Here is a 20,850-nt window from a genome sequence, read left to right as displayed (position 1 = left end):
GGGGGGCGGAGAGGGCGGTGGGCGCCGGGGTTCGGACCCCCGCTTTCCTCAAATTTCGGTTTTCCCCTTCTCCGCCCCCCGACCTCGGCGTCCAGCTGCCGGAGTGGACGGCCCCTTCCGGCGTCGGCTCCACGACGCCAGGCTCCGCGTTTCACGACGTTTTTAATAAAGGAATAAAATTAACGGTCCATAAAAAAATAGAAAACGGAACAATTCACGTGACGCCTGGACCCTAAGCCATCCCGACCGCCCCCAACGCCGCCCTCCCGCCCCGTCCCCCCCCCTCCCTGGGCTGGGGGCTGAGGTCCTTGGCCTGCTCCACGTCAAGGCAGACACAACAGGAAACGGCTTCTCGTCGCTCCTCGCGCCTTATCGGGGTCGGGGGGACCAGAGAGAAGCGGCTTATGTTCCCAGAGACCGAATCCACAATCCTCTGGTTGGTCTCCTGGGGATGGGCCTTGCCCTTCTCGCTCCCACCAACCACCCCCAACCGATTCCTCTCGACCCTGCTCCCCTCAAGGCCTGCCCCCTCCCCAATGCCATCCACTGGATCCTAAATCCTCTTTCCCCTCACACCCCAGCCCCATCCACCCTCATCCTGACTCCTCTCTGACCCCCGCCCGGCCTCTCCCGCACCCCAACTCCTCGCCCCGCACTGAAATCCCACCCCCAACCCCAGACCACCCTCTCTCTCACACCCTCCTTGCCCCGACTCCCGAACCCTTATCCCCCTGGGCAAATGCCCAACTCACAAAAGGGGTTTCTGAAGACACAGGGAACACTAGGGAATCAGAGGGACAATGAGGTCTCTTTCCTCAGCCTCCACCCCTGCCCCGAGAGAGTGCCTCCAATTTGGGGAACCCGGGGAATTTGGGGGCGGCGGGGCGGGGAGGGAGGGCCGATCTCTCAGTGAACACTGGCCTTTGTTCCAAGCCCGGGAAGCAAAAGACATACGGTGAATTCACGTACCCATGCAGACACGTCCAGAGGCATGCACCCCCACGAGAGCACACGTGTGCACCCACACGCACACACACACACGTACCCAGAAGGCGAATACAGACCCACCCGAGTCTGCACCCCAAAATGCTTCTCCCCGGGGGGGGACCCAAGAGGCCACAAGGCCCCTGGAGGGGTGGGGAGGAGCAAAGGGGGAGACCTCGCCAGCTGCGAGGGGACACGGAGGGGGCCTGAGTTTGGCACGTTGGGGCCACAACTGTTGCCATGCCGGCTCCCCGACTTCAGGGTGCCCACCGTCCCCGCTCCTTCGAGGCACCCCCTAGGTGTGGGGAAGCCGGACCCCGGAGGCGGCGGGTGGGTGGGCCTAGATGGACGTCTCGTCGCACTTGGCCAGGGGGGCCTCGGCCAGGAAGATCCGGGCCTGGTCCGTGTCCGGAAACCCCCGCTGGTAGGACGGAGGGAAGCCGTTGGGGCCGTTCTTGGCACCGCCGGCCAAGGGGTGATGCTCGTCCTCGGGGGAGCTGGGCGTGTGGGGCTCGTGGCTGCAGCTGGTGGTGCCCGACGGCGGGATCAGGTCCAGGCCGGCCTTGTCGCGGGCCAGGAGCTCCCGCTGCCGCCGCCGCCGCCTCCGTCGCCCGTGGCCCAGGAGGGCCAGGCCCCCGGCGGCGAAGCCCAGGACGAAGCCGGCCAGGCCCACGGCCACGGCGTAGCCCCGCTCCCGGGAACGCCGGCCCCGCTCGGGGGACCCCTCGTCGCCCCACACCAGGCGGTAGGCGGCCACCACGCGGGCCGTGCCCGCCTCGCTGCACTCGCACGTGTACTGGCCCAGGGCCACCCGCGTCACCGAGAACTCCAGCCCGTCCGGCCGCTGCGACACGGGCCCCCGGGTCCCGGGCGGGAGGTGCCACACGCACGACGACCAGGACGAACGGGGAGAGCAGGGCAGGACCACGTGAGCCGCTGGGACCACGGGCACCTCGGCCTCAGCGGGCATCTCTGCAGGGGCGGGGAGACAGACACGCGGCGGACGGGGACTCAGGGTGGGGTCCGATGCCCCCTGACCACAGCCCCCGCCATTAGGCCTCATCCCGTGCCCCCTCTAGACCAGAAGCTCGTCACGGGCAGGGAACGGGCCCGCTAATTCTGTTCATTCAGTCCATCGGATTTACTGGGCACTCACTGTGTGCAGAGCACTGTACCGAGTGCCTGGGAGTTAGGTACGGACTGTCTCCATATGTTCTCAATCTGGACTTCCCAAGCGCTTAGTACAGTGCTCTGCACATAGTAAGCGCATTTATTACTCTATTTATTTATTTATTTATTTATTTTACTTGTACATTTCTATCCTATTTATTTTATTTTGTTGGTATGTTCGGTTCTGTTCTCTGTCTCCCCCTTTTAGACTGTGAGCCCGCTGCTGGGTAGGGACTGTCTCTATGTGTTGCCAATTTGTCCTTCCCAAGCGCTTAGTACAGTGCTCTGCACATAGTAAGCGCTCAATAAATACGATTGATTGATTGATTGATTGATTAAATACGATTGATGATGATGATACAACATTAAACAGACACATTTATTTTATTTTGTCAGTATGTTCGGTTCTGTTCTCTGTCTCCCCCTTTTAGACTGGGAGCCCGCTGCTGGGTAGGGACTGTCTCTATGTGTTGCCAATTTGTCCTTCCCAAGCGCTTAGTACAGTGCTCTGCACATAGTAAGCGCTCAATAAATACGATTGATTGATTGATTGATTAAATACGATTGATGACTGATGATGACGACACGACATTAAACAGACACATTTATTTTATTTTGTCAGTATGTTCGGTTTTGTTCTCTGTCTCCCCCTTTTAGACTGTGAGCCCGCTGCTGGGTAGGGACTGTCTCTAGATGTTGCCAATTTGGACTTCCCAAGCGCTTAGTACAGTGCTCTGCACGTAGTAAGCGCTCAATAAATACGATTGATTGATTGATTGATTAAATACGATTGATGATTGATGATGACGACACGACATTAAACAGACACATTTCTTTTATTTTGTTAGTATGTTCGGTTTTGTTCTCTGTCTCCCCCTTTTAGACTGTGAGCCCACTGCTGGGTAGGGACTGTCTATATGTGTTGCCAATTTGTACTTCCCAAGCGCTTAGTACAGTGCTCTGCACATAGTAAGCGCTCAATAAATACGATTGATTGATTAAATACGATTGATGATTGATGATGACGACACAACATTAAACAGTCACATTTATTTTATTTTGTCAGTATGTTCGGTTTTGTTCCCTGTCTCCCCCTTTTAGACTGTGAGCCCGCTGCTGGGTAGGGACTGTCTCTAGATGTTGCCAATTTGGACTTCCCAAGCGCTTAGTACAGTGCTCTGCACGTAGTAAGCGCTCAATAAATACGATTGATTGATTGATTGATTAAATACGATTGATGATTGATGATGACGATACAACATTAAACAGACACATTTATTTTATTTTGTCAGTATGTTCGGTTTTGTTCTCCGTCTCCCCCTTTTAGACTGTGAGCCCGCTGTTGGGTAGGGACTGTCTCTAGATGTTGCCAATTTGGACTTCCCAAGCGCTTAGTACGGTGCTCTGCACATAGTAAGCGCTCAATAAATACGATTGATGATGATGATGATGATGATTTTCCCTGCCCATGACGAGCTTACGGTCAGATCGTGCTCTCCCAACCGCCTAGTGCGGTGCGGCACATAGGAAGCGTTCCATAAATACCCCAGGGGTTGATTCTTCCCACCCCCCCAGCCCCGCCACGCCCCAATTCCACATGCGAGTCTGACCCCCGGCCAAATCGGACACCCCCCTGCCCCCGATAGCCTTTCCCGCCTCCAGGCCCACTCTAACCTGCTTTCTCCTTGGGGCACAGGGCAGAGATGTCAGCAGACTCGATATCTTGGACCAACCTGAAAGGAGACGAGGAGCGTTCAGCACATCCCGCGACACCGCCTGCTCCACCCCGATCCGCTCTCCCCTTACCTCCTCCCCCTGTACCGCCTCCATATCCCCAACCCAAATTCCCCCCCGACCCCCAGCCCAGTCTGGTCCACCCCGATTCCTCTAACCTAAACCCCCGTCTCCAATCCCATCCGTCCCAAACCCCGGTCTCCCTTGCCCAATGGAATAATGGTGGGATTTGTTAAGCGCTTACTATGTGCCATGTACTATACTAAGCGCCCGGGTGGACACAAGCAAAAAGGGTTAGACACGGTCCCTGTCCCACGCGGGGCTCACCGTCTTCACCCCCATTTTACAGCTGAGGGAACCGAGGCACAGAAAAGGGAAGTGACTTGCTCAGGGTATCCAGCAGACAAGTGGCGGAGCCGGGATTAGAACCCAGATCCTTCTACTGGGCCACGCTGCTTCTTTAACCCCTGTGCCATTCATTGGACAACCCCCACATCCTGCCTCATTTAATCCCATCTCCTCTCTCAATCCCTCTTCCCCTCTCCCCTGACGGGATTTTTTTTTAGGGTATTTGTGAAGCGTTTACTGCACGCCAGGCACGCTACTAAGCGCTGGGTAGATAATAATAACTATTATTATGGTATTTATTAAGCACCTACGACGTACTAGGCACTGTACTAAGCACTGGGGTGGATACAAGCAAATCGGGTGAGACACAGTCCCTTGTCCCACGTGGGACTCATGGTCTCCATCCCTATTTTATAGAAGATGAGGTAACTGAAGTGCAAAGAAGTGAAGTGACTCGCCCAAGGTCATACAGCAGACAAGTGGAAGAGCCAGGATTCGAGCCCATGAATCTGGGAAGAGCCTGTATATATGTTTGTACATATTTATTACTCTATTTACTTATTTATTCATTTTACTTGTACATCATCATCATCATCATCAATCGTATTTATTGAGCGCTTACTATGTGCAGAGCACTGTACTAAGCGCTTGGGAAGTACAAATTGGCAACATATAGAGGGCTTCTTGGAGGAGGTGGGCTTTCAGGAAGGCTTTGAAGGTGAGGAGGGGGATCGTCTGTGACTGAGCCCCTTCCTTCCTCTCCCCCTCGTCCCCCTCTCCATCCCCCCCCTTCTTACCTCCTTCCCTTCCCCACAGCACCTGTATATATGTATGTACATATTTATTACTCTATTTATTTATTTTACTTGTCCATATCTCTTCTATTTATTTTATTTTGTTAGTATGTTTGGTTTTGTTCTCTGTCTCCCCCTTTTAGACTGTGAGCCCACTGTTGGGTAGGGACCGTCTCTATATGTTGCCAATTTGGACTTCCCAAGCGCTTAGTACAGTGCTCTGCACCTCAATAAATACGATCCATGATGATGATGATGCCATGCTCATGAGGTTGGACACAGTCCCTGTGCCACACGGGGCCCACGGTCTTCGTCCCCATTTTACAGGTGAGGGGACTGAGGCACCGAGAAGCGAAGCTGTTGCCAGCCGTGGGGTCCTCAGCCCGAACTGATGGCCAAACACCAAGTGGGCAGGGCCCCTCCGGCTGGACCAGCACGGGGCCTAGTGGCTACAGCCGAGGAGTCAGAGGACCTGGGTTCTAATCCCGGCTCCGCCACCCGCCCGCTGTGTGACCTTGGGCACATAATGATAATAACGATGGTATTTGCTGAGCGCTTACTATGTGTTCTAAGCGTTTGGGGGCCACAAGGTGATCAGGTTGTCCCACGTGGGGCTTACAGCCTTAATCCCCATTTTACAGATGAGGGAACTGAGGCACAGAGAAGTTAAGTGGCTTGCCCAAGGTCACACGGCTGACAAGTGGCGGAGCCGGGATCACTTCCCTTCTCCGGCCCTCGGTTCCTTCGTCTGCAAAATGGGGGTTCAACGCCCGCTCTCCCTCCGACTTGGACTGCGAGCCCCACGCGACGCGGGACCTGATGATCTTGTATCCACCCCAGTGCTTGGCACATAGTAGACGCTTAACCCGTACTGCCATTACGAATTAGGGTTAGTTAAGGGGGGTGCTCAGGGCGATAACCAAGGAGGTTAGCCTCCCTTCGACCCCGCCGACCTCCCGCGATTCCTCCTCCTCCTCCACTGCAGGAAAGTCATTCAATCTTCATTCAATCGTATTTATTGAGCGCTTACTGTGTGCAGAGCACTGTACTAAGCGCTTGGGAAGTCCAAGTTGGCAACATATAGAGACGGTCCCTACCCAACAACGGGCTCACAGTCTCGAAGGGGGAGACGGACAACAAAACCAAACATGCGGACAGGTGTCAAGTCGTCAGAACAAATAGAATTAAAGCTAAATGCACATCACTAACAAAATAAATAGAATGGTAAATATGTACAAGTAAAATAAATAGAGTAATAAATCTGTATAAATAGATATATAGGTGCCGTGGGGAGGGGAAGGAGGTAGGGCAAGGGGGATGGGGAGGAGGAGAGGGAAAGGGGGGCTCAGTGTGGGAAGGCCTCCTGGAGGAGGTGAGCGCTCAGTAAGGGAGGAAGAGAGATAGTTTGGCGGATTTGAGGAGGGAGGACATTACAGGCCAGGGGAAGGACGTGGGCCGGGGGTCGACGGCGGGACGGGCGAAAACGAGGCCCGGTGAGGTCACAGGGGCCAGGATTAGAACCCACGACCCTCTGGCTCCTAGGCCCGGGCTCTATCCGCTAGACCTCACTATTTCTTAATAAAAATAATAATAATAATAATGATAGCATTTATTAAGCGCTTACTAGCCAATCAATCAATCAATCATATTTATTGAGCGCTTACTATGTGTAAAGCACTGGACTAAGCGCTTGGGAAGTCCAAATTGGCAACATCTAGAGACAGTCCCTACCCAACAGTGGGCTCACAGTCTAAGAGGGGGAGACAGAGAACAAAACCGAACATACTAACCAAATATGACGATAAATACGACTGATGATGACAACAGTCGACGGAAGAGGGGGTGGGGAGGGAACCGCGGGCACGGCAGGGCTGGCACGGACTCACCCCTTGGGGTCTTGGTGGCGGTGGGCGACGCAGGCCCCCTGCCCCAAGCTCCAGGCGCAGGCCGGGTCCCTGGCCAGCACGCAGTCCTGGCACGTCCGCTGCCGCCCACACTCCGTCGCGTTGACCCCGGTCACTTCCCCTCCGGAGCCCACGGCCAGCCAGTCCTGGGGGTTGGGAGGACGTGAGGCCACTGCATTCATCCGTTCGGTGGGATCTGGGCGCTTACTGCGCGCACAGCACTGTACTGAGCGCTTGGGAGAATAATAACCGGGCACCCGTTCCTTCCCCGCGACGACCTGACCGTCTAATATGGAGCCTGGGGGATGGAAAGCAGCGGAGGAGAGGGGCACCCGGACACCCCCGAGTCCCAGGGGAAGAGTCCCGGGGGCAGGGGAGGTGGGATGGGGGAATTTTTTCCATCTCCGACGATGGGCCGGACTCACCCCCTGGAGGAGCAGGCTCCGGACGGGCTGAGGCTCCTCGAACAATTCCCGGGCCTCCAGGACGAGGATCTGCGGCCCGATCCGCACCGCTCTGTGCAGGTGGCCGTGCTCTGGGGGGGGCGGGAAAACGGGGGGCGACCTCACTTAGCGAGGGGAGATCGGAGCCCCCGCGGCCCAGTCGCTACAACCGGGACCCCGACTGGGGCTGGGGAAGGGCCTCGTGGGCCTGCACGGCCTAGCCGACGCAACGCAGGCCTGGGTTCTAATCCCGCGCCTCCGTGAGCCCACCGTTGGGTAGGGACTGTCTCTATATGTTGCCAATTTCTACTTCCCAAGCGCTTAGTACAGTGCTCTGCACACAGGAAGCGCTCAATAAATACGATTGATGGCTGCTGTGAGATCCTGGACAAGTCACTTCACTTCTCTGGGCCTCAGTTCCCTCATCTAGAAAACGGGGGTGAAGACTGTGAGCCCCATGTGGGACTGTACGTATTTTTTTTTTCTACTTGTACATATTTTTTTTACTCTATTTATTTATTTATTTAATTTATTTGTACATATCTATTCTATTTATTTTATTTTGTTAGTATGTTTGGTTTTGTTCTCTGTCTCCCCCTTTTAGACTGTGAGCCCACTGTTGGGTAGGGACCGTCTCTATATGTTGCCAATTTGTACTTCCCAAGCACTTAGTACAGTGCTCTGCACATAGTAAGCCCTCAATAAATACGATTGATGATGATGATGATGACGGGGACTGTGACCAAACCAACTGGCTTGTATTCACTCCAGCATTTTTTTAATGGCATTGGTTAAGCGCTCACCACGTGCAAAGCGCTGTTCTGAGCGTTGGGGAGGTTACAAGGTGACCAGGTTGTCCCACGGGGGGGCTCACAGTTTTAATCCCCATTTTACAGATGAGGCAGCTGAGGCACGGAGGAGTTAAGTGACTCGCCCAAAGTCACACAGCTGACAGTTGGAGGAGCCGGGATTTGAACCCATGACCTCTGACTCCAAAGCCCAGGCTCTTTCCACTGAGCCACACCGCTTCTACTGCCTGGCACACGGTAAGTGCTTAACAAATACCACAGTTATTATTATTATTATTATTATTATTATTATTATTATTATTATTATTATTATTATTATTGTTGTTGTTGTTGTTAAATGCGGGCCACCGTGACTGACAGTGACCAGGCCCCTCTAACCCAGCGGTGGTATTTGTTAAGTGTTTATTTACTGCGTGCCAGGCACTGTACTAAGCGCTGAGGTGGATACGAGTAAATCGGATTGGATACGGTCCCTGTCCCACACGGGGCTTCCAATCTCAATCCTCATTTTCAGAAAAGGGAACCGAGGCACGGAGAAGTGACTTGTCCAAGGTCACACAGCAGACAAGTGGCGGAGTGACTTTGCGACTGAATCAACAGCTGTATTTCACTGATCACCGGGTCTGGGTCCTCCTTACAATCATTAATTTCTTTTATTTTATGGTATTTGTTAAGTGTTTACTATGCGGCAGGCACTGTATTAAGCACAGGGGGAGAGATAAGCTAGTTGGGTTGAACCCTAAGCGCTGGGGAGCTACAAACTAATCAGGTTGGGCCCCGTGTGACCTTAGGCAAGTCACTTCACTTCTCTGGGCCTCAGTTCCCTCATCTGTAAAAGGGGGATTAAGACTGTGAGTCCCACGTGGGACACGGACTGTGTCCAACCTGATTTCCCTGTATCTGCCCCAGCGTTCAGAACAGTGCCTGGCACATAATAAGCACTTAACACCATTAAAAAAAATAAAAATAATGATAACAAAAAAGGCGATCAGTGAGGAAACACGACTGGACAAGGGAGGTGGATGTTTCTATGGATGGGAAACTCTGTGGGGGAAGAGACGATTGGATTGGGACACAGGCTGAATATATATGTTTGTACATATTCATTACTCTATTTATTTATTTATTTATTTTACTGGTACATACCTATTCTATTTATTTTATTTTGTTAGTATGTTTGGTTTTGTTCTCTGTCTCCCCCTTTTAGACTGTGAGCCCACTGTTGGGTAGGGACTGTCTCTATATGTTGCCGATTTGTACTTCCCAAGCGCTTAGTACAGTGCTCTGCACACAGGAAGCGCTCAATAAATACGATTGATGATGATGATGATGAATATCGAGGCTGATAAAGGAGTCAAGACTAAAGGGCTTGAGAGGCCTAGGCCCACTAAGCCATTTCCCCACCCCCCCCCGGCTCCCTCTCAATCAATCAATCAATCAATCGTATTTATTCATTCATTCAGTCAGTCAGTCATATTTATTGAGCGCTTACTGTGTGCAGAGCACTGTACTAAGCACTTGGGAAGTACAAGTTGGCAACATATAGAGACGGTCCCTACCCAACAGCGGGCTCACAGGCTAGAAGGGGGAGACAGACAACAAAACAAGACATATTAACAAAATAAAATAAATAGAATAAATATGTACAAACAGAGTAATAAATACGTACAAACATATCAATCAATCAATCGCATTTATTGAGCGCTTACTGTGTGCAGAGCACTGTACTAAGCGCTTGGGAAGTCCAAGTTGGCAACATATAGAGACAGTCCCTACCCAACAGCGGGCTCACAGTCTAGAAGGGGGAGACAGAGAACAAAACCAAACATACTAACAAAATAAAATAAATAGAAGAGATATGTACAAGTAAAATAAATAAATAGAGTAATAAATATGTACAAACATATATACATATTTATTGAGTGCTTACTGTGTGCAGAGCACTGTACTAAGCGCTTGGGAAGTACAAGTTGGCAACATATCATCATCATCAATCGCATTTATTGAGCGCTTCCTATGTGCAGAGCACTGTACTAAGCGCTTGGGAAGTACAAGTTGGCAACATATCATCATCATCAATCGCATTTATTGAGCGCTTCCTATGTGCAGAGCACTGTACTAAGCGCTTGGGAAGTACAACTCGGCAACATATAGAGACAGTCCCTACCCAACAGTGGGCTCACCCTTCTGCGTCGCCTACGCACCTGGATTTGGGACCTTTGGGCATTTGACATTCGCCCCACCCTCAGCCCCAATTACGTACATATCTGTAAATCATATAAATTAGGTGTTTATATGTACACATAAATAATGTTAATATACATTATGGTATTTGTTTGGCATTTACTATGTGCTAAGCACGGGGGTAGACGCAAGGCAATCAGGTTGGACACAATCCATGTCCCACATGGGGCTCCGTCTTAATCTCCACTTTACAGACGAGGCCCAGAGAAGTGAAGTGACTTGCCCAAGGTCACACAGCAGACCAGTGGCAGCGCCAGAACTCGAACCCAGGTCCTTCTGACTCTCAGGCTCGTGTTCTAGCCACCAGGCCACGCAGATCTGTGACCTTCGGGCGTTTGATATTTGTTCCACCCTCAGCCCCACTTATAGACATATCCATAAATCATGTATTATAAATTATTGTAGGTGGGGAACGTGTCTACCAACCCTGCCCTTTCCCAAATGCTTAGTATAGTGCTCAGCATAGAGTAAATGCTCAATAATGATAATAATAATAATAATAATAATGATGGCATTTATTAAGTGCTTACTATGTGCAAAGCACTGTTCTAAGCGCTGGGGAGGTTACAAGGTGATCAGGTTGTCCCACGGGGAGGCTCACAGTCTTCATTCCCATGTTACAGATGAGGTCACTGAGGCCCAGAGAAGTGAAGTGACTTGCCTAAAGTCACACAGCTGACAAGTGGCGGAGCCGACATTTGAACCCATGACCTCTGACTCCAAAGCCCGGGCTCTTTCCACTGAGCCACGCTGCTTCTCGTAATAGTAATCATGATTCAGTCATATTTATTGAGCGCTTACTGTGTGCATAGCACTACGCTAAACACCACCGATGATGAGGATGATGACAGATGGGGTGGAAGGGGGTGTCTTTATAATAATAATATAATAACGGCATTTATTAAGCGCTTACTATGTGCAAAGCACTGTACTAAGAGCTGGGGAGGTTACAAGGTGATCAGGTTGTCCCACCGGGGGCTCAGAGTCTTAATCCCCATTTTACAGAGGAGGGAACTGAGGCCCAGAGAAGTTAAGTTTGCCATCTTTGACAGTGATGGCAAAGTTAGACAAAAATATGGACTGTCACAATTTTGCATCCGTATTTTAAATGGGGCGACATGGGGGTTTGGGAGATGTAGGAGCTCTGGGATGTGTCTGTTTCTCTGAATCTAGACACCTCTCCCCATTCCTCTTTATTCCGGCATTCATCTCTAAAAATGAAAATAATTCGGGTATTTGTGGCTTACTACGTGGCAACCACTGTACTAAGTGCTGGGCTGGATACAAGCCAATTGGGTTGGACTCAGTCCCCGTCCCACAAAGGGCTCTCAGTCTTCATCCTATTTTCCAGAGGAGGAAACTGAGGCCCAGAGAAGGGCAGTGTTTTGCCCGAGGCCATACAGCGGACAAGTGGCGGAGCCGGAATTAGAACCCATGACCATGACAGGTGGGTGTTCTCGGAGAGATGTGTCCATGGAGTCTCTACGGGTCAGAGACGACTCTACAGCGTAAGACAATCCACTCAATTCTTCCTTCACAGCATAACCAGAATCCACCCCTTTGTCTTCAAACAGTCGTACTGAGTGCTTACTATGTGCGGAGCACTATACGAAGGAGCTTACAGTCTAGAGGGGGAGACAGACATTAAGATGAACTACGGGTATGTACATAAGCGCTGTGAGTGGGGTGAATAAAGAGTGCAAATCCAATCATAACGGCGACGTAGCCGGGAGAAGGAAGAAGGGAATTTAGGGCTTAGCTGGGGAAACCCTTCTCGAAGACAAGTGATTTTTAAAAAGGGTATTCAAACAGTCACTCGACTTATCTCGATGTTACTACTGCATCAGCTTCCTCGCTGATCTCCCTGTCTCCAGTCTCTCCGCTCTTCAGTCCACACGTCACTCTGCCGCTTGGATCGGTTTTCTAAAATAGTTTGCCCACTTCTCCCCACTCCTTAAAACCTTCAGTGATTTCTCACTCCTCTCCACTTATTGCAGAAGCTCCTGTCCAGTAGCTTTAAGGCGGTCGGTCGGCTCTCTCCCTGCTGTTTTTCCTCTCCCTTCTCCCACTCCACTCCGAATTGCACCCTCCTTTCTTTTGAATCTGACCATTTCACAGCTCTTCATTCTCATCTCTAACTCCTGCTGACACCGTCCCCGCTGCCCAAACTTACCAGCACCTTCTTATCCCACAGACAACAACTCTCCCCATCATTAAAGCCCTTCTGAAATGACATCTTCTCCAGTTCGTAGACCAATTTCTCCCCTCCTTTTCTTGCCATGCTGCCCCGTAACGCCCTAGGGCTGGCAGGGAACACATCCGCTAACTCTGTTGTACTGTCCTCGTCCCCCGCTCCAAAACACTTAGTACAGCGCTCAGCCCACAGTAAGCACTCAATAAGCACCAGTGACTGACTACAGTCTGTCCCTCTAGACTGTAAGCTCACTGCCGGCAGGGAACGTGACCACCAACTCTATGCTGTACTCTCCCAAGCGCTTCGTTCCATGCTCTGCACACTCTAATAATAATAACAATAACAATAATGATGGCATTCACCCCATCTTACCTCCTTCCCTTCCCCACAGCACCTGTTTATATGTATATATGTTTGTACATATTTGTTACTCTATTTATTTATTTATTTTACTTGTACACATCTATTTATTTTATTTTGTTAGTATGTTCGGTTTGGTTCTCTGTCTCCCCCTTTTAGACTGTGAGCTCACTGTTGGGTAGGGACTGTCTCTATATGTTGCCAACTTGGACTTCCCAAGCGCTTAGTCCAGTGCTCTGCACACAGTAAGCGCTCAATAAATACGACTGATGCTGATGATTTACTAAGCGCTGACTATGTGCAAAGCACTGTTCTAAGCGCTGGGGAGGCTGCAAGGTGATCGGGTTGTCCCATGGGGGGCTCACGGTCTTAATCCCCATTTTCCAGATGAGGTAACTGGGGCCCAGGGAAGTGAAGTGACTTGCCCAAAGTCACCCAGCTGACAAGCGGCGGAGCCAGGATTTGAACCCATGACCTCGGACTCCAAAGCCCGCGCGCTCTTTCCACTGAGCCACGCTGCTTCTCTAAGTGCTCAGTATTGATTGACTGACAGACTATCCCTCTGGACCATGAGCTCACTGTGGGCAGGGAACGTATCCATTCATTCAATCGTATTTACTGAGCGCTTACTGGGTGCAGAGCACTGTACTAAGCGCTTGGGAAGTACAAGTTGTCCTCTCCCAAAGTGCTCAGTACGGTGCTCTGTATGTAGTAACCGCTCAACGACTGACTGATTGGATCCATCACTGAATGCCACTTTCTGCAGGGCTCTCCGGGCCCTCTCCCCTTTCCCCCAAATGGCGCGTCTTCCGTCTCACCTGTGCCCAGGTAGAGCACGTCGTACTCCTTTCCGGACAGGCTGGCCACCCTGTGCCCAGTGAGCTGGCGGTAAGAAGCACCCTCGCTGATGAGCAGGGGACAGCTCTCGTCGGGACGGACGGCCTGGTCCATGAGCGGATGATCGCGGGCGAACGCCAGGACCCGGTCCGGCATGGAGAGTGAGGAGCTGTAGCCGGAGACCTTCATGCTGCTGGTAATGCACTGGGGAGAGAGGAGAGGCTGGTGAGAGAGAAGGGAGACTAACTGGAGGGAGGGGAGGATGAGGAGGCTGAGGGGAGAAAGGGGAAGCTGATGGGAGAGAGATGGAGAGGGAGACTGAAGGGAGAGAGGGAGGCTGAGGGGACGGAGGGGAGGCCGAGGAGCGAGAGGAGGCTGAGGGGAAAAAGGTAGGGCTGAGGGGAGAGAGGGAAGACTGAGGGGAGAGGGGAGCCTGATGGGAGGGATAAGGAGACTGATGGGAGACAGAGGGAAGCTGACGGAAGAGAGGAGAGGCTGAGGGGAGAGAGGGGAGGTTGAGGGAAGAGAGGCTGAGGGGAGAGAGGGGAGACTGGAGGGGGGTGGCTGATGGGGGAGAGGAGAGGCTGGTGAGAGAGAAGGGAGACTAATTGGAGAGAGGGGAGGATGAGGGTGGAGAGGATGTTGGGAGGGAGGGGAGGCTGAGGGGAGAAAGGGGAAGCGGATGGGAGAGAGATGGAGGCTGATGGGAAAGAGAGGGGAGGCTGAGGGGATGGAGGTGAGGCTGAGGAGCGAGAGGAGGCTGAGGGGAAATAGGTAGGGCTGAGGGAAGACTGAGGGGAGAGGGGAGCCTGATGGGAGGGATAAGGAGACTGATGGGAGACAGAGGGAAGCTGACGGAAGAGAGGAGAGGCTGAGGGGAGAGAGGCTGAGGGGAGAGAGGGGAGACTGGAGGGGGGTGGCTGATGGGGGAGAGGAGAGGCTCGTGAGAGAGAAGGGAGACTAATTGGAGACAGGGGAGGATGAGGGTGGAGAGGATGTTGGGAGGGAGGAGAGGCTGAGGGGAGAAAGGGGAAGCTGATGGGAGACAGATGGAGGCTGATGGGAAAGAGAGGGGAGGCTGAGGGGACGGAGGGGAGGCTGAGGAGCGAGAGGAGGCTGAGGGGAAATAGGCAGGGCTGAGGGGAGAGCGGGAAGACTGAGGGGAGAGAGGGAAGACTAAGGGGAGAGGGGAGCCTGATGGGAGGGATAAGGAGACTGATGGGAGACAGAGGGAAGCTGACGGAAGAGAGGAGAGGCTGAGGGGAGAGAGGGGAGGCTGAGAGAGGAGAGGCTGAGAAGAGAGGGGAGACTGGAGAGGGGGAGGCTGATGGGGAGAGGAGAGGCTCGTGAGAGAGAAGGGAGACTAACTGGAGACAGGGGAGGATGAGGGTGGAGAGGATGTTGGGAGGGAGGAGAGGCTGAGGGGAGAAAGGGGAAGCTGATGGGAGACAGATGGAGGCTGATGGGAAAGAGAGGGGAGGCTGAGGGGACGGAGGGGAGGCTGAGGAGCGAGAGGAGGCTGAGGGGAAATAGGCAGGGCTGAGGGGAGAGCGGGAAGACTGAGGGGAGAGAGGGAAGACTGAGGGGAGAGGGGAGCCTGATGGGAGGGATAAGGAGACTGATGGGAGACAGAGGGAAGCTGACGGAAGAGAGGAGAGGCTGAGGGGAGAGAGGGGAGGCTGAGAGAGGAGAGGCTGAGAAGAGAGGGGAGACTGGAGAGGGGGAGGCTGATGGGGAGAGGAGAGACTCGTGAGAGAGAAGGGAGACTAACTGGAGACAGGGGAGGATGAGGGTGGAGAGGATGTTGGGAGGGAGGGGAGGCTGAGGGGAGAAAGGGAAAGCGGATGGGAGACAGATGGAGGCTGATGGGAAAGAGGGGGGAGGCTGAGGGGACAGAGGGGAGGCTGAGGAGCGAGAGGAGGCTGAGGGGAAATAGGTAGGGCTGAGGGAAGACTGAGGGGAGAGGGGAGCCTGATGGGAGGGATAAGGAGACTGATGGGAGACAGAGGGAAGCTGACAGAAGAGAGGAGAGGCTGAGGGGAGAGAGGCTGAGGGGAGAGAGGGGAGACTGGAGGGGGGTGGCTGATGGGGGAGAGGAGAGGTTCGTGAGAGAGAAGGGAGACTAACTGGAGACAGGGGAGGATGAGGGTGGAGAGGATGTTGGGAGGGAGGAGAGGCTGAGGGGAGAAAGGGAAAGCGGATGGGAGACAGATGGAGGCTGATGGGAAAGAGAGGGGAGGCTGAGGGGATGGAGGGGAGGCTGAGGAGCGAGAGGAGGCTGAGGGGAAATAGGTAGGGCTGAGGGGAAATAGGCAGGGCTGAGGGGAGAGCGGGAAGACTGAGGGGAGAGAGGGAAGACTGAGGGGAGAGGGGAGCCTGATGGGAGGGATAAGGAGACTGATGGGAGACAGAGGGAAGCTGACGGAAGAGAGGAGAGGCTGAGGGGAGAGAGGGGAGGCTGAGGGAAGAGAGGCTGAGGGGAGAGAGGGCAGACTGGAGGGGGGTGGCTGATGGGGGAGAGGAGAGGCTAGTGAGAGAGAAGGGAGACTAACTGGAGACGGGGAGGATGAGGGTGGAGAGGATGTTGGGAGGGAGGAGAGGCTGAGGGGAGAAAGGGGAAGCTGATGGGAGACAGATGGAGGCTGATGGGAAAGAGAGGGGAGGCTGAGGGGACGGAGGGGAGGCTGAGGGGACGGAGGGGAGGCTGAGGAGCGAGAGGAGGCTGAGGGGAAATAGGTAGGGCTGAGGGGAGAGCGGGAAGACTGAGGGGAGAGAGGGAAGACTGAGGGGAGAGGGGAGCCTGATGGGAGGGATAAGGAGACTGATGGGAGACAGAGGGAAGCTGACGGAAGAGAGGAGAGGCTGAGGGGAGAGAGGGGAGGCTGAGGGAAGAGAGGCTGAGGGGAGAGAGGGGAGACTGGAGGGGGGTGGCTGATGGGGGAGAGGAGAGGCTCGTGAGAGAGAAGGGAGACTAACTGGAGACAGGGGAGGATAATAATAATAATAATGGCATTTATTAAGCGCTTACTATGCGCAAAGCACTGTTCTAAGCGCTGGTGAAGTTGCAAGGTGATCAGATTGTCCCACAGGGGGCTCACAGTCTTCATCCCCATTTTGCAGATGAGGTAACTGAGGCCCAGAGAAGTTAAGTGACTTGCCTAAAGACACACAGCTGACAATTGACGGGACCGGGATTTGGGCCCATGACCTCTGACTCCAAAGCCCGGGCTCTTTCCACTGAGCCACGCTGCTTCTCGAGCAGGATGAGGGTGGAGAGGATGTTGGGAGGGAGGGGAGGCTGAGGGGAGAAAGGGGAAGCTGATGGGAGAGACATACAGAGAGGAGGCCAAGGAGAGGGAGAGAAAGCGGAGGGGAGAGAGGAGAAGCTGATGGGGGACGGGGGCTGATAGGAGAAAAGGGAGGCAGGTGGGAGAGAGGGGAGGCTGTCAGAAAAGCAGGGGAGAGGCCAGAGCTGGGATGGGCTGGGAGTCTCCAACCTGGATCCACGCGATGACCCCCTTTATCCCCTCAACCCTGCCCTCCTCCCTCACGGCTCGCCGGCAGGGCATCCCAGGGTCCCGGGCCCAGCCCGCGGGGTGGTGGCCCCGGCCCCCTTACCCTCCCAGGCCGTGGCTGGGGGACGCTCCCATCCGTCACCGGGATCCACCTGTCGCAGGCTCGTTCAAATTCCCTGAAGTGGCCGCTCAGGGCTTCCTGGATGCTCTTCATGCTGAAGGTGCAGATGGCAGAGGTCTCCGAGCCATCCCTGCAGACACACGAGGGACAGTGGTGAGGAGGCTCAAGGGGGTTTTCAGGTTCTGTTTTTTTTTCTTTTCCTATTTTCTGGATTTTTTGTTAAACACTTGCTATGCACCAGGCACTGTACTAAGCGCTGGCGCAGATTCAAGATAATATGGTTGGACACAGTCCATGTCCCACATGGGGTTCACAGGCTCAATCCCCATTTTATTTCCTTATTTGCTAAGTGCTTACTATGTGCCAGGTACTGTACTAAGAACTAGGGTACATATAAGCTGATCAGGGTGGACGGAGTCCACACCCCACGTGGGGCTCACAGTCTCAATCCCCATTTTATTTGCTTATTAAGTGATTACTAGATGTCAATCACTGATCTAAGTGCTGGGGTAGATACAAAGTAATTAGGTTGGACACAGTCCCTGTCCCACAGAGGCTCACAGTCTAATTCAGAGGGAGAATGGCATGGCTTATTAAGTGATTACTAGATGTCAATCACTGATCTAAGTGCTGGGGTAGATACAAAGTAATTAGGTTGGACACAGTCCCTGTCCCACAGAGGCTCACAGTCTAATTCAGAGGGAGAATGGCATGGCTTAGTGGATAGAGCATGGCCTGGGAGTGAGAGGGACCTGGGTTCTAATCCTGGCTCCGCCACGCATCCGCTGCGTGACCTTGGGCAAGTCATTTAATTTCTCTGGGCCTCAGTTACCTCATCAATAAAATGGGGATTAAGACTGTGAGTCCTATGTGGGACGGGGACCGCGTCAACCTGATTAACTTGTATCTACCCCAGTGCTTAGAACAGTGCTTGGCACATACTGAGTGCTTAGCAAGTACTATTACTGTTATTAATATTATTATTGTTAATGGGTATGGGACCCCATTTTACCACTGAGGAAACTGAGGCCCAGAGAAGTGAAGTGACCAGCCCATGGTCATAGAGCAGGCAAGTGGCAAAGGCAGGATCAGAACCCAGGTCCTCCCACTTGGCCACGCGGCTTGCGGGAGGGGGAATGGGGGTTTGGGGAAGTGAGCGGAGGTGATTGGGAAATGCTCTGGGCATGTCACTCCCCTCCTCAAAAATCTCCAATGGTTGCCTAGCACAGAAGCAGCGTGGCTCAGTGGAAAGAGCCCAGGCTTGGGAGTCAGAGATCGTGGGTTCTAATCCCAGCTCCACCACTGTTCAGCTGTGTGACTCTGGGCAAATCACTTGACTTCTCTGTGCCTCAGTTACCTCATCTGGAAAACGGGGATTAAGACCGTGAGCCCCACGTGGGGCCACCTGATTACCTTGTATCCACCCCAGCGCTTAGAATAGTGCTCGGCACATTGTAAGCGCTTAACGAATGCTTTGTTCTTTCTTTTTTTAAAGAAGAAAAACCTTCGAGGGAAGCAAAAACTCTTCAGTCTTGGCTTCAAGGCTGTCCATCACCTGGCCCCCTCTTACCTCACCTCCCTTCTTCTCCTTCTCCAGTCCAGCCCGCACCCTCCGCTCCTCTGCCGCTCACCTCCTCACCGGGCCTCGTTCTCGTCTGTCCCGCCATCGACCTTCCCTCCACACATCGGCCAAACTATCTCTCTTCCTCCCTTCAAAGCCTTACTGAGCGCTCACCTCCTCCAGGAGGCCTTCCCACACTGAACCCCCTTTCTCCTCTCCTCCTCCCCACACCATCGCCCCCCTCCCTCCCTCTGCCCTACCCCCATTCATTCATTCCATCGTATTTATTGAGCGCTTACTGTGTGCAGAGCACTGGACTAAGCGCTTGGGAAGTCCAAGTTGGCGACATATAGAGACGGTCCCTGCCCAACAGCGGGCTCACAGTCTAGAAGGGGGAGACAGACAACGAAACAAAGTATATTAACAAAATAAAATAAATAGAATAGTAAATATGTACAAGTAAAATAGAGTAATAAATCTGTACAAACATATATACAGGTGCTGTGGGGAGGGGAAGGAGGCAGGGCAGGGGTATTGGTGGAGGAGAGAGGAAGGAGGGGGTTGAAAACCTCCATCCTTAGAGTTCTCTAGGAAAGAAGATAGACACCCATCTGTCCAGTACAATTTAGGCAATCACCCATCTGGAGGCAATAGGTTGGAGAATCTTTGTGGTATTTCATTCCCCTCCCCACAGCACTTGTGTATATTTGTACATATTTATTACTCTATTTTATTAATGATGTGCATATAGCAATAATTCTATTTATTCTGATTCATTCATTCATTCAATCGTATTTACTGAGCCCTTACTGTGTGCAGAGCACCGTACTAAGCGCTTGGGAAGTCCAAGTTGGCAACATATAGAGACAGTCCCAACCCAACAGCGGGCTCACAGTCTCGAAGGGGGAGACGTGCAACAAAAACAGAACACGTGGACAGGTGTCAAGTCGTCAGAACAAATAGAATTAAAGCTAAATTCATTCATTCATTCAATCGTATTTATTGAGCGCTTACTGTGTGCAGGAATCAATCAATCAATCGTATTTATTGAGCACTTACTGTGTGCAGAGCACTGTACGAAGCGCTTGGAAAGTCCAAGTTGGCAACATATAGAGACAGTCCCTACCCAACAGTGGGCTCACGGTCTCCAAGGGGGAGACGGACAACAAAACAAAACACGTGGACAGGTGTCAAGTCGTTAGAACAAATAGAATTAAAGCTAAATTCATTCATTCATTCAATTGTATTTATTGAGCGCTTACTGCGTGCAGGAAGTCCAAGTTGGCAACATATAGAGACAGTCCCTACCCAACAACGGGCTCACAGTCTAGAAGGGGGAGACGGACAACAAAACAAAACATGTGGACGGGTGTCAAGTCGTCAGAACAAATAGAATTAAAGCTAAATGCACATCATTAACAAAATAAATAGACTGGTAAATATGTACAAGTAAAATAAATAGAGTAATAAATCTGTATAAATATATATATAGGTGCTGTGGGGAGGGGAAGGAGGTAGGGTGGGGGGGATGGGGAGGAGGAGAGGAAAAGGGGGGCTCAGTGTGGGAAGGCCTCCTGGATTCTGATGCTATTGACACCTGTCTACTTGTTTTGTTTTGTTGTCTGTCTCCCCCTTCTAGACTGTGAGCCCGTTGTTAGGTAGGGACCGTATCTATATGTTCCCGATTTGTACTTCCCAAGCGCTTAGTACAGTGCTCTGCACACAGTAAGTGCTCAATAAATACGACTGAATGAATGAATGATTGTGCCTGTGGTCATTATTATTATTATTATATTTGTTAAGCCAGTCAATCCTCAGTCAATTGTATTTAC

General features: G+C 52.4%; 1 protein-coding gene across 1 annotated transcript in view; it reads right to left on the bottom strand.

Annotated features, from left to right (window-relative positions):
- Positions 1–1,308: 1,308 nt before the first annotated feature.
- The window catches only part of SEMA4F (ssemaphorin 4F), a 93,193-nt gene continuing 73,651 nt past the window's right edge, over positions 1,309–20,850 (bottom strand). The window contains exons 11-16 of the mRNA XM_038745727.1: positions 17,440–17,587; positions 13,803–14,025; positions 7,360–7,469; positions 6,917–7,080; positions 3,829–3,887; positions 1,309–1,956 (exon numbers count right to left, since the gene is read on the bottom strand). Coding sequence (XP_038601655.1) covers positions 1,325–1,956; positions 3,829–3,887; positions 6,917–7,080; positions 7,360–7,469; positions 13,803–14,025; positions 17,440–17,587 — 1,336 coding nt within the window. The 3' untranslated portion in view covers positions 1,309–1,324. The remainder of the gene's footprint in view (positions 1,957–3,828; positions 3,888–6,916; positions 7,081–7,359; positions 7,470–13,802; positions 14,026–17,439; positions 17,588–20,850) is intronic.

This window comes from Tachyglossus aculeatus, chromosome 4, assembly GCF_015852505.1.
Source record: "Tachyglossus aculeatus isolate mTacAcu1 chromosome 4, mTacAcu1.pri, whole genome shotgun sequence".
Classification (NCBI taxonomy): domain Eukaryota; kingdom Metazoa; phylum Chordata; class Mammalia; order Monotremata; family Tachyglossidae; genus Tachyglossus; species Tachyglossus aculeatus.
This window is presented reverse-complemented; position numbering and strand designations above follow the sequence as displayed.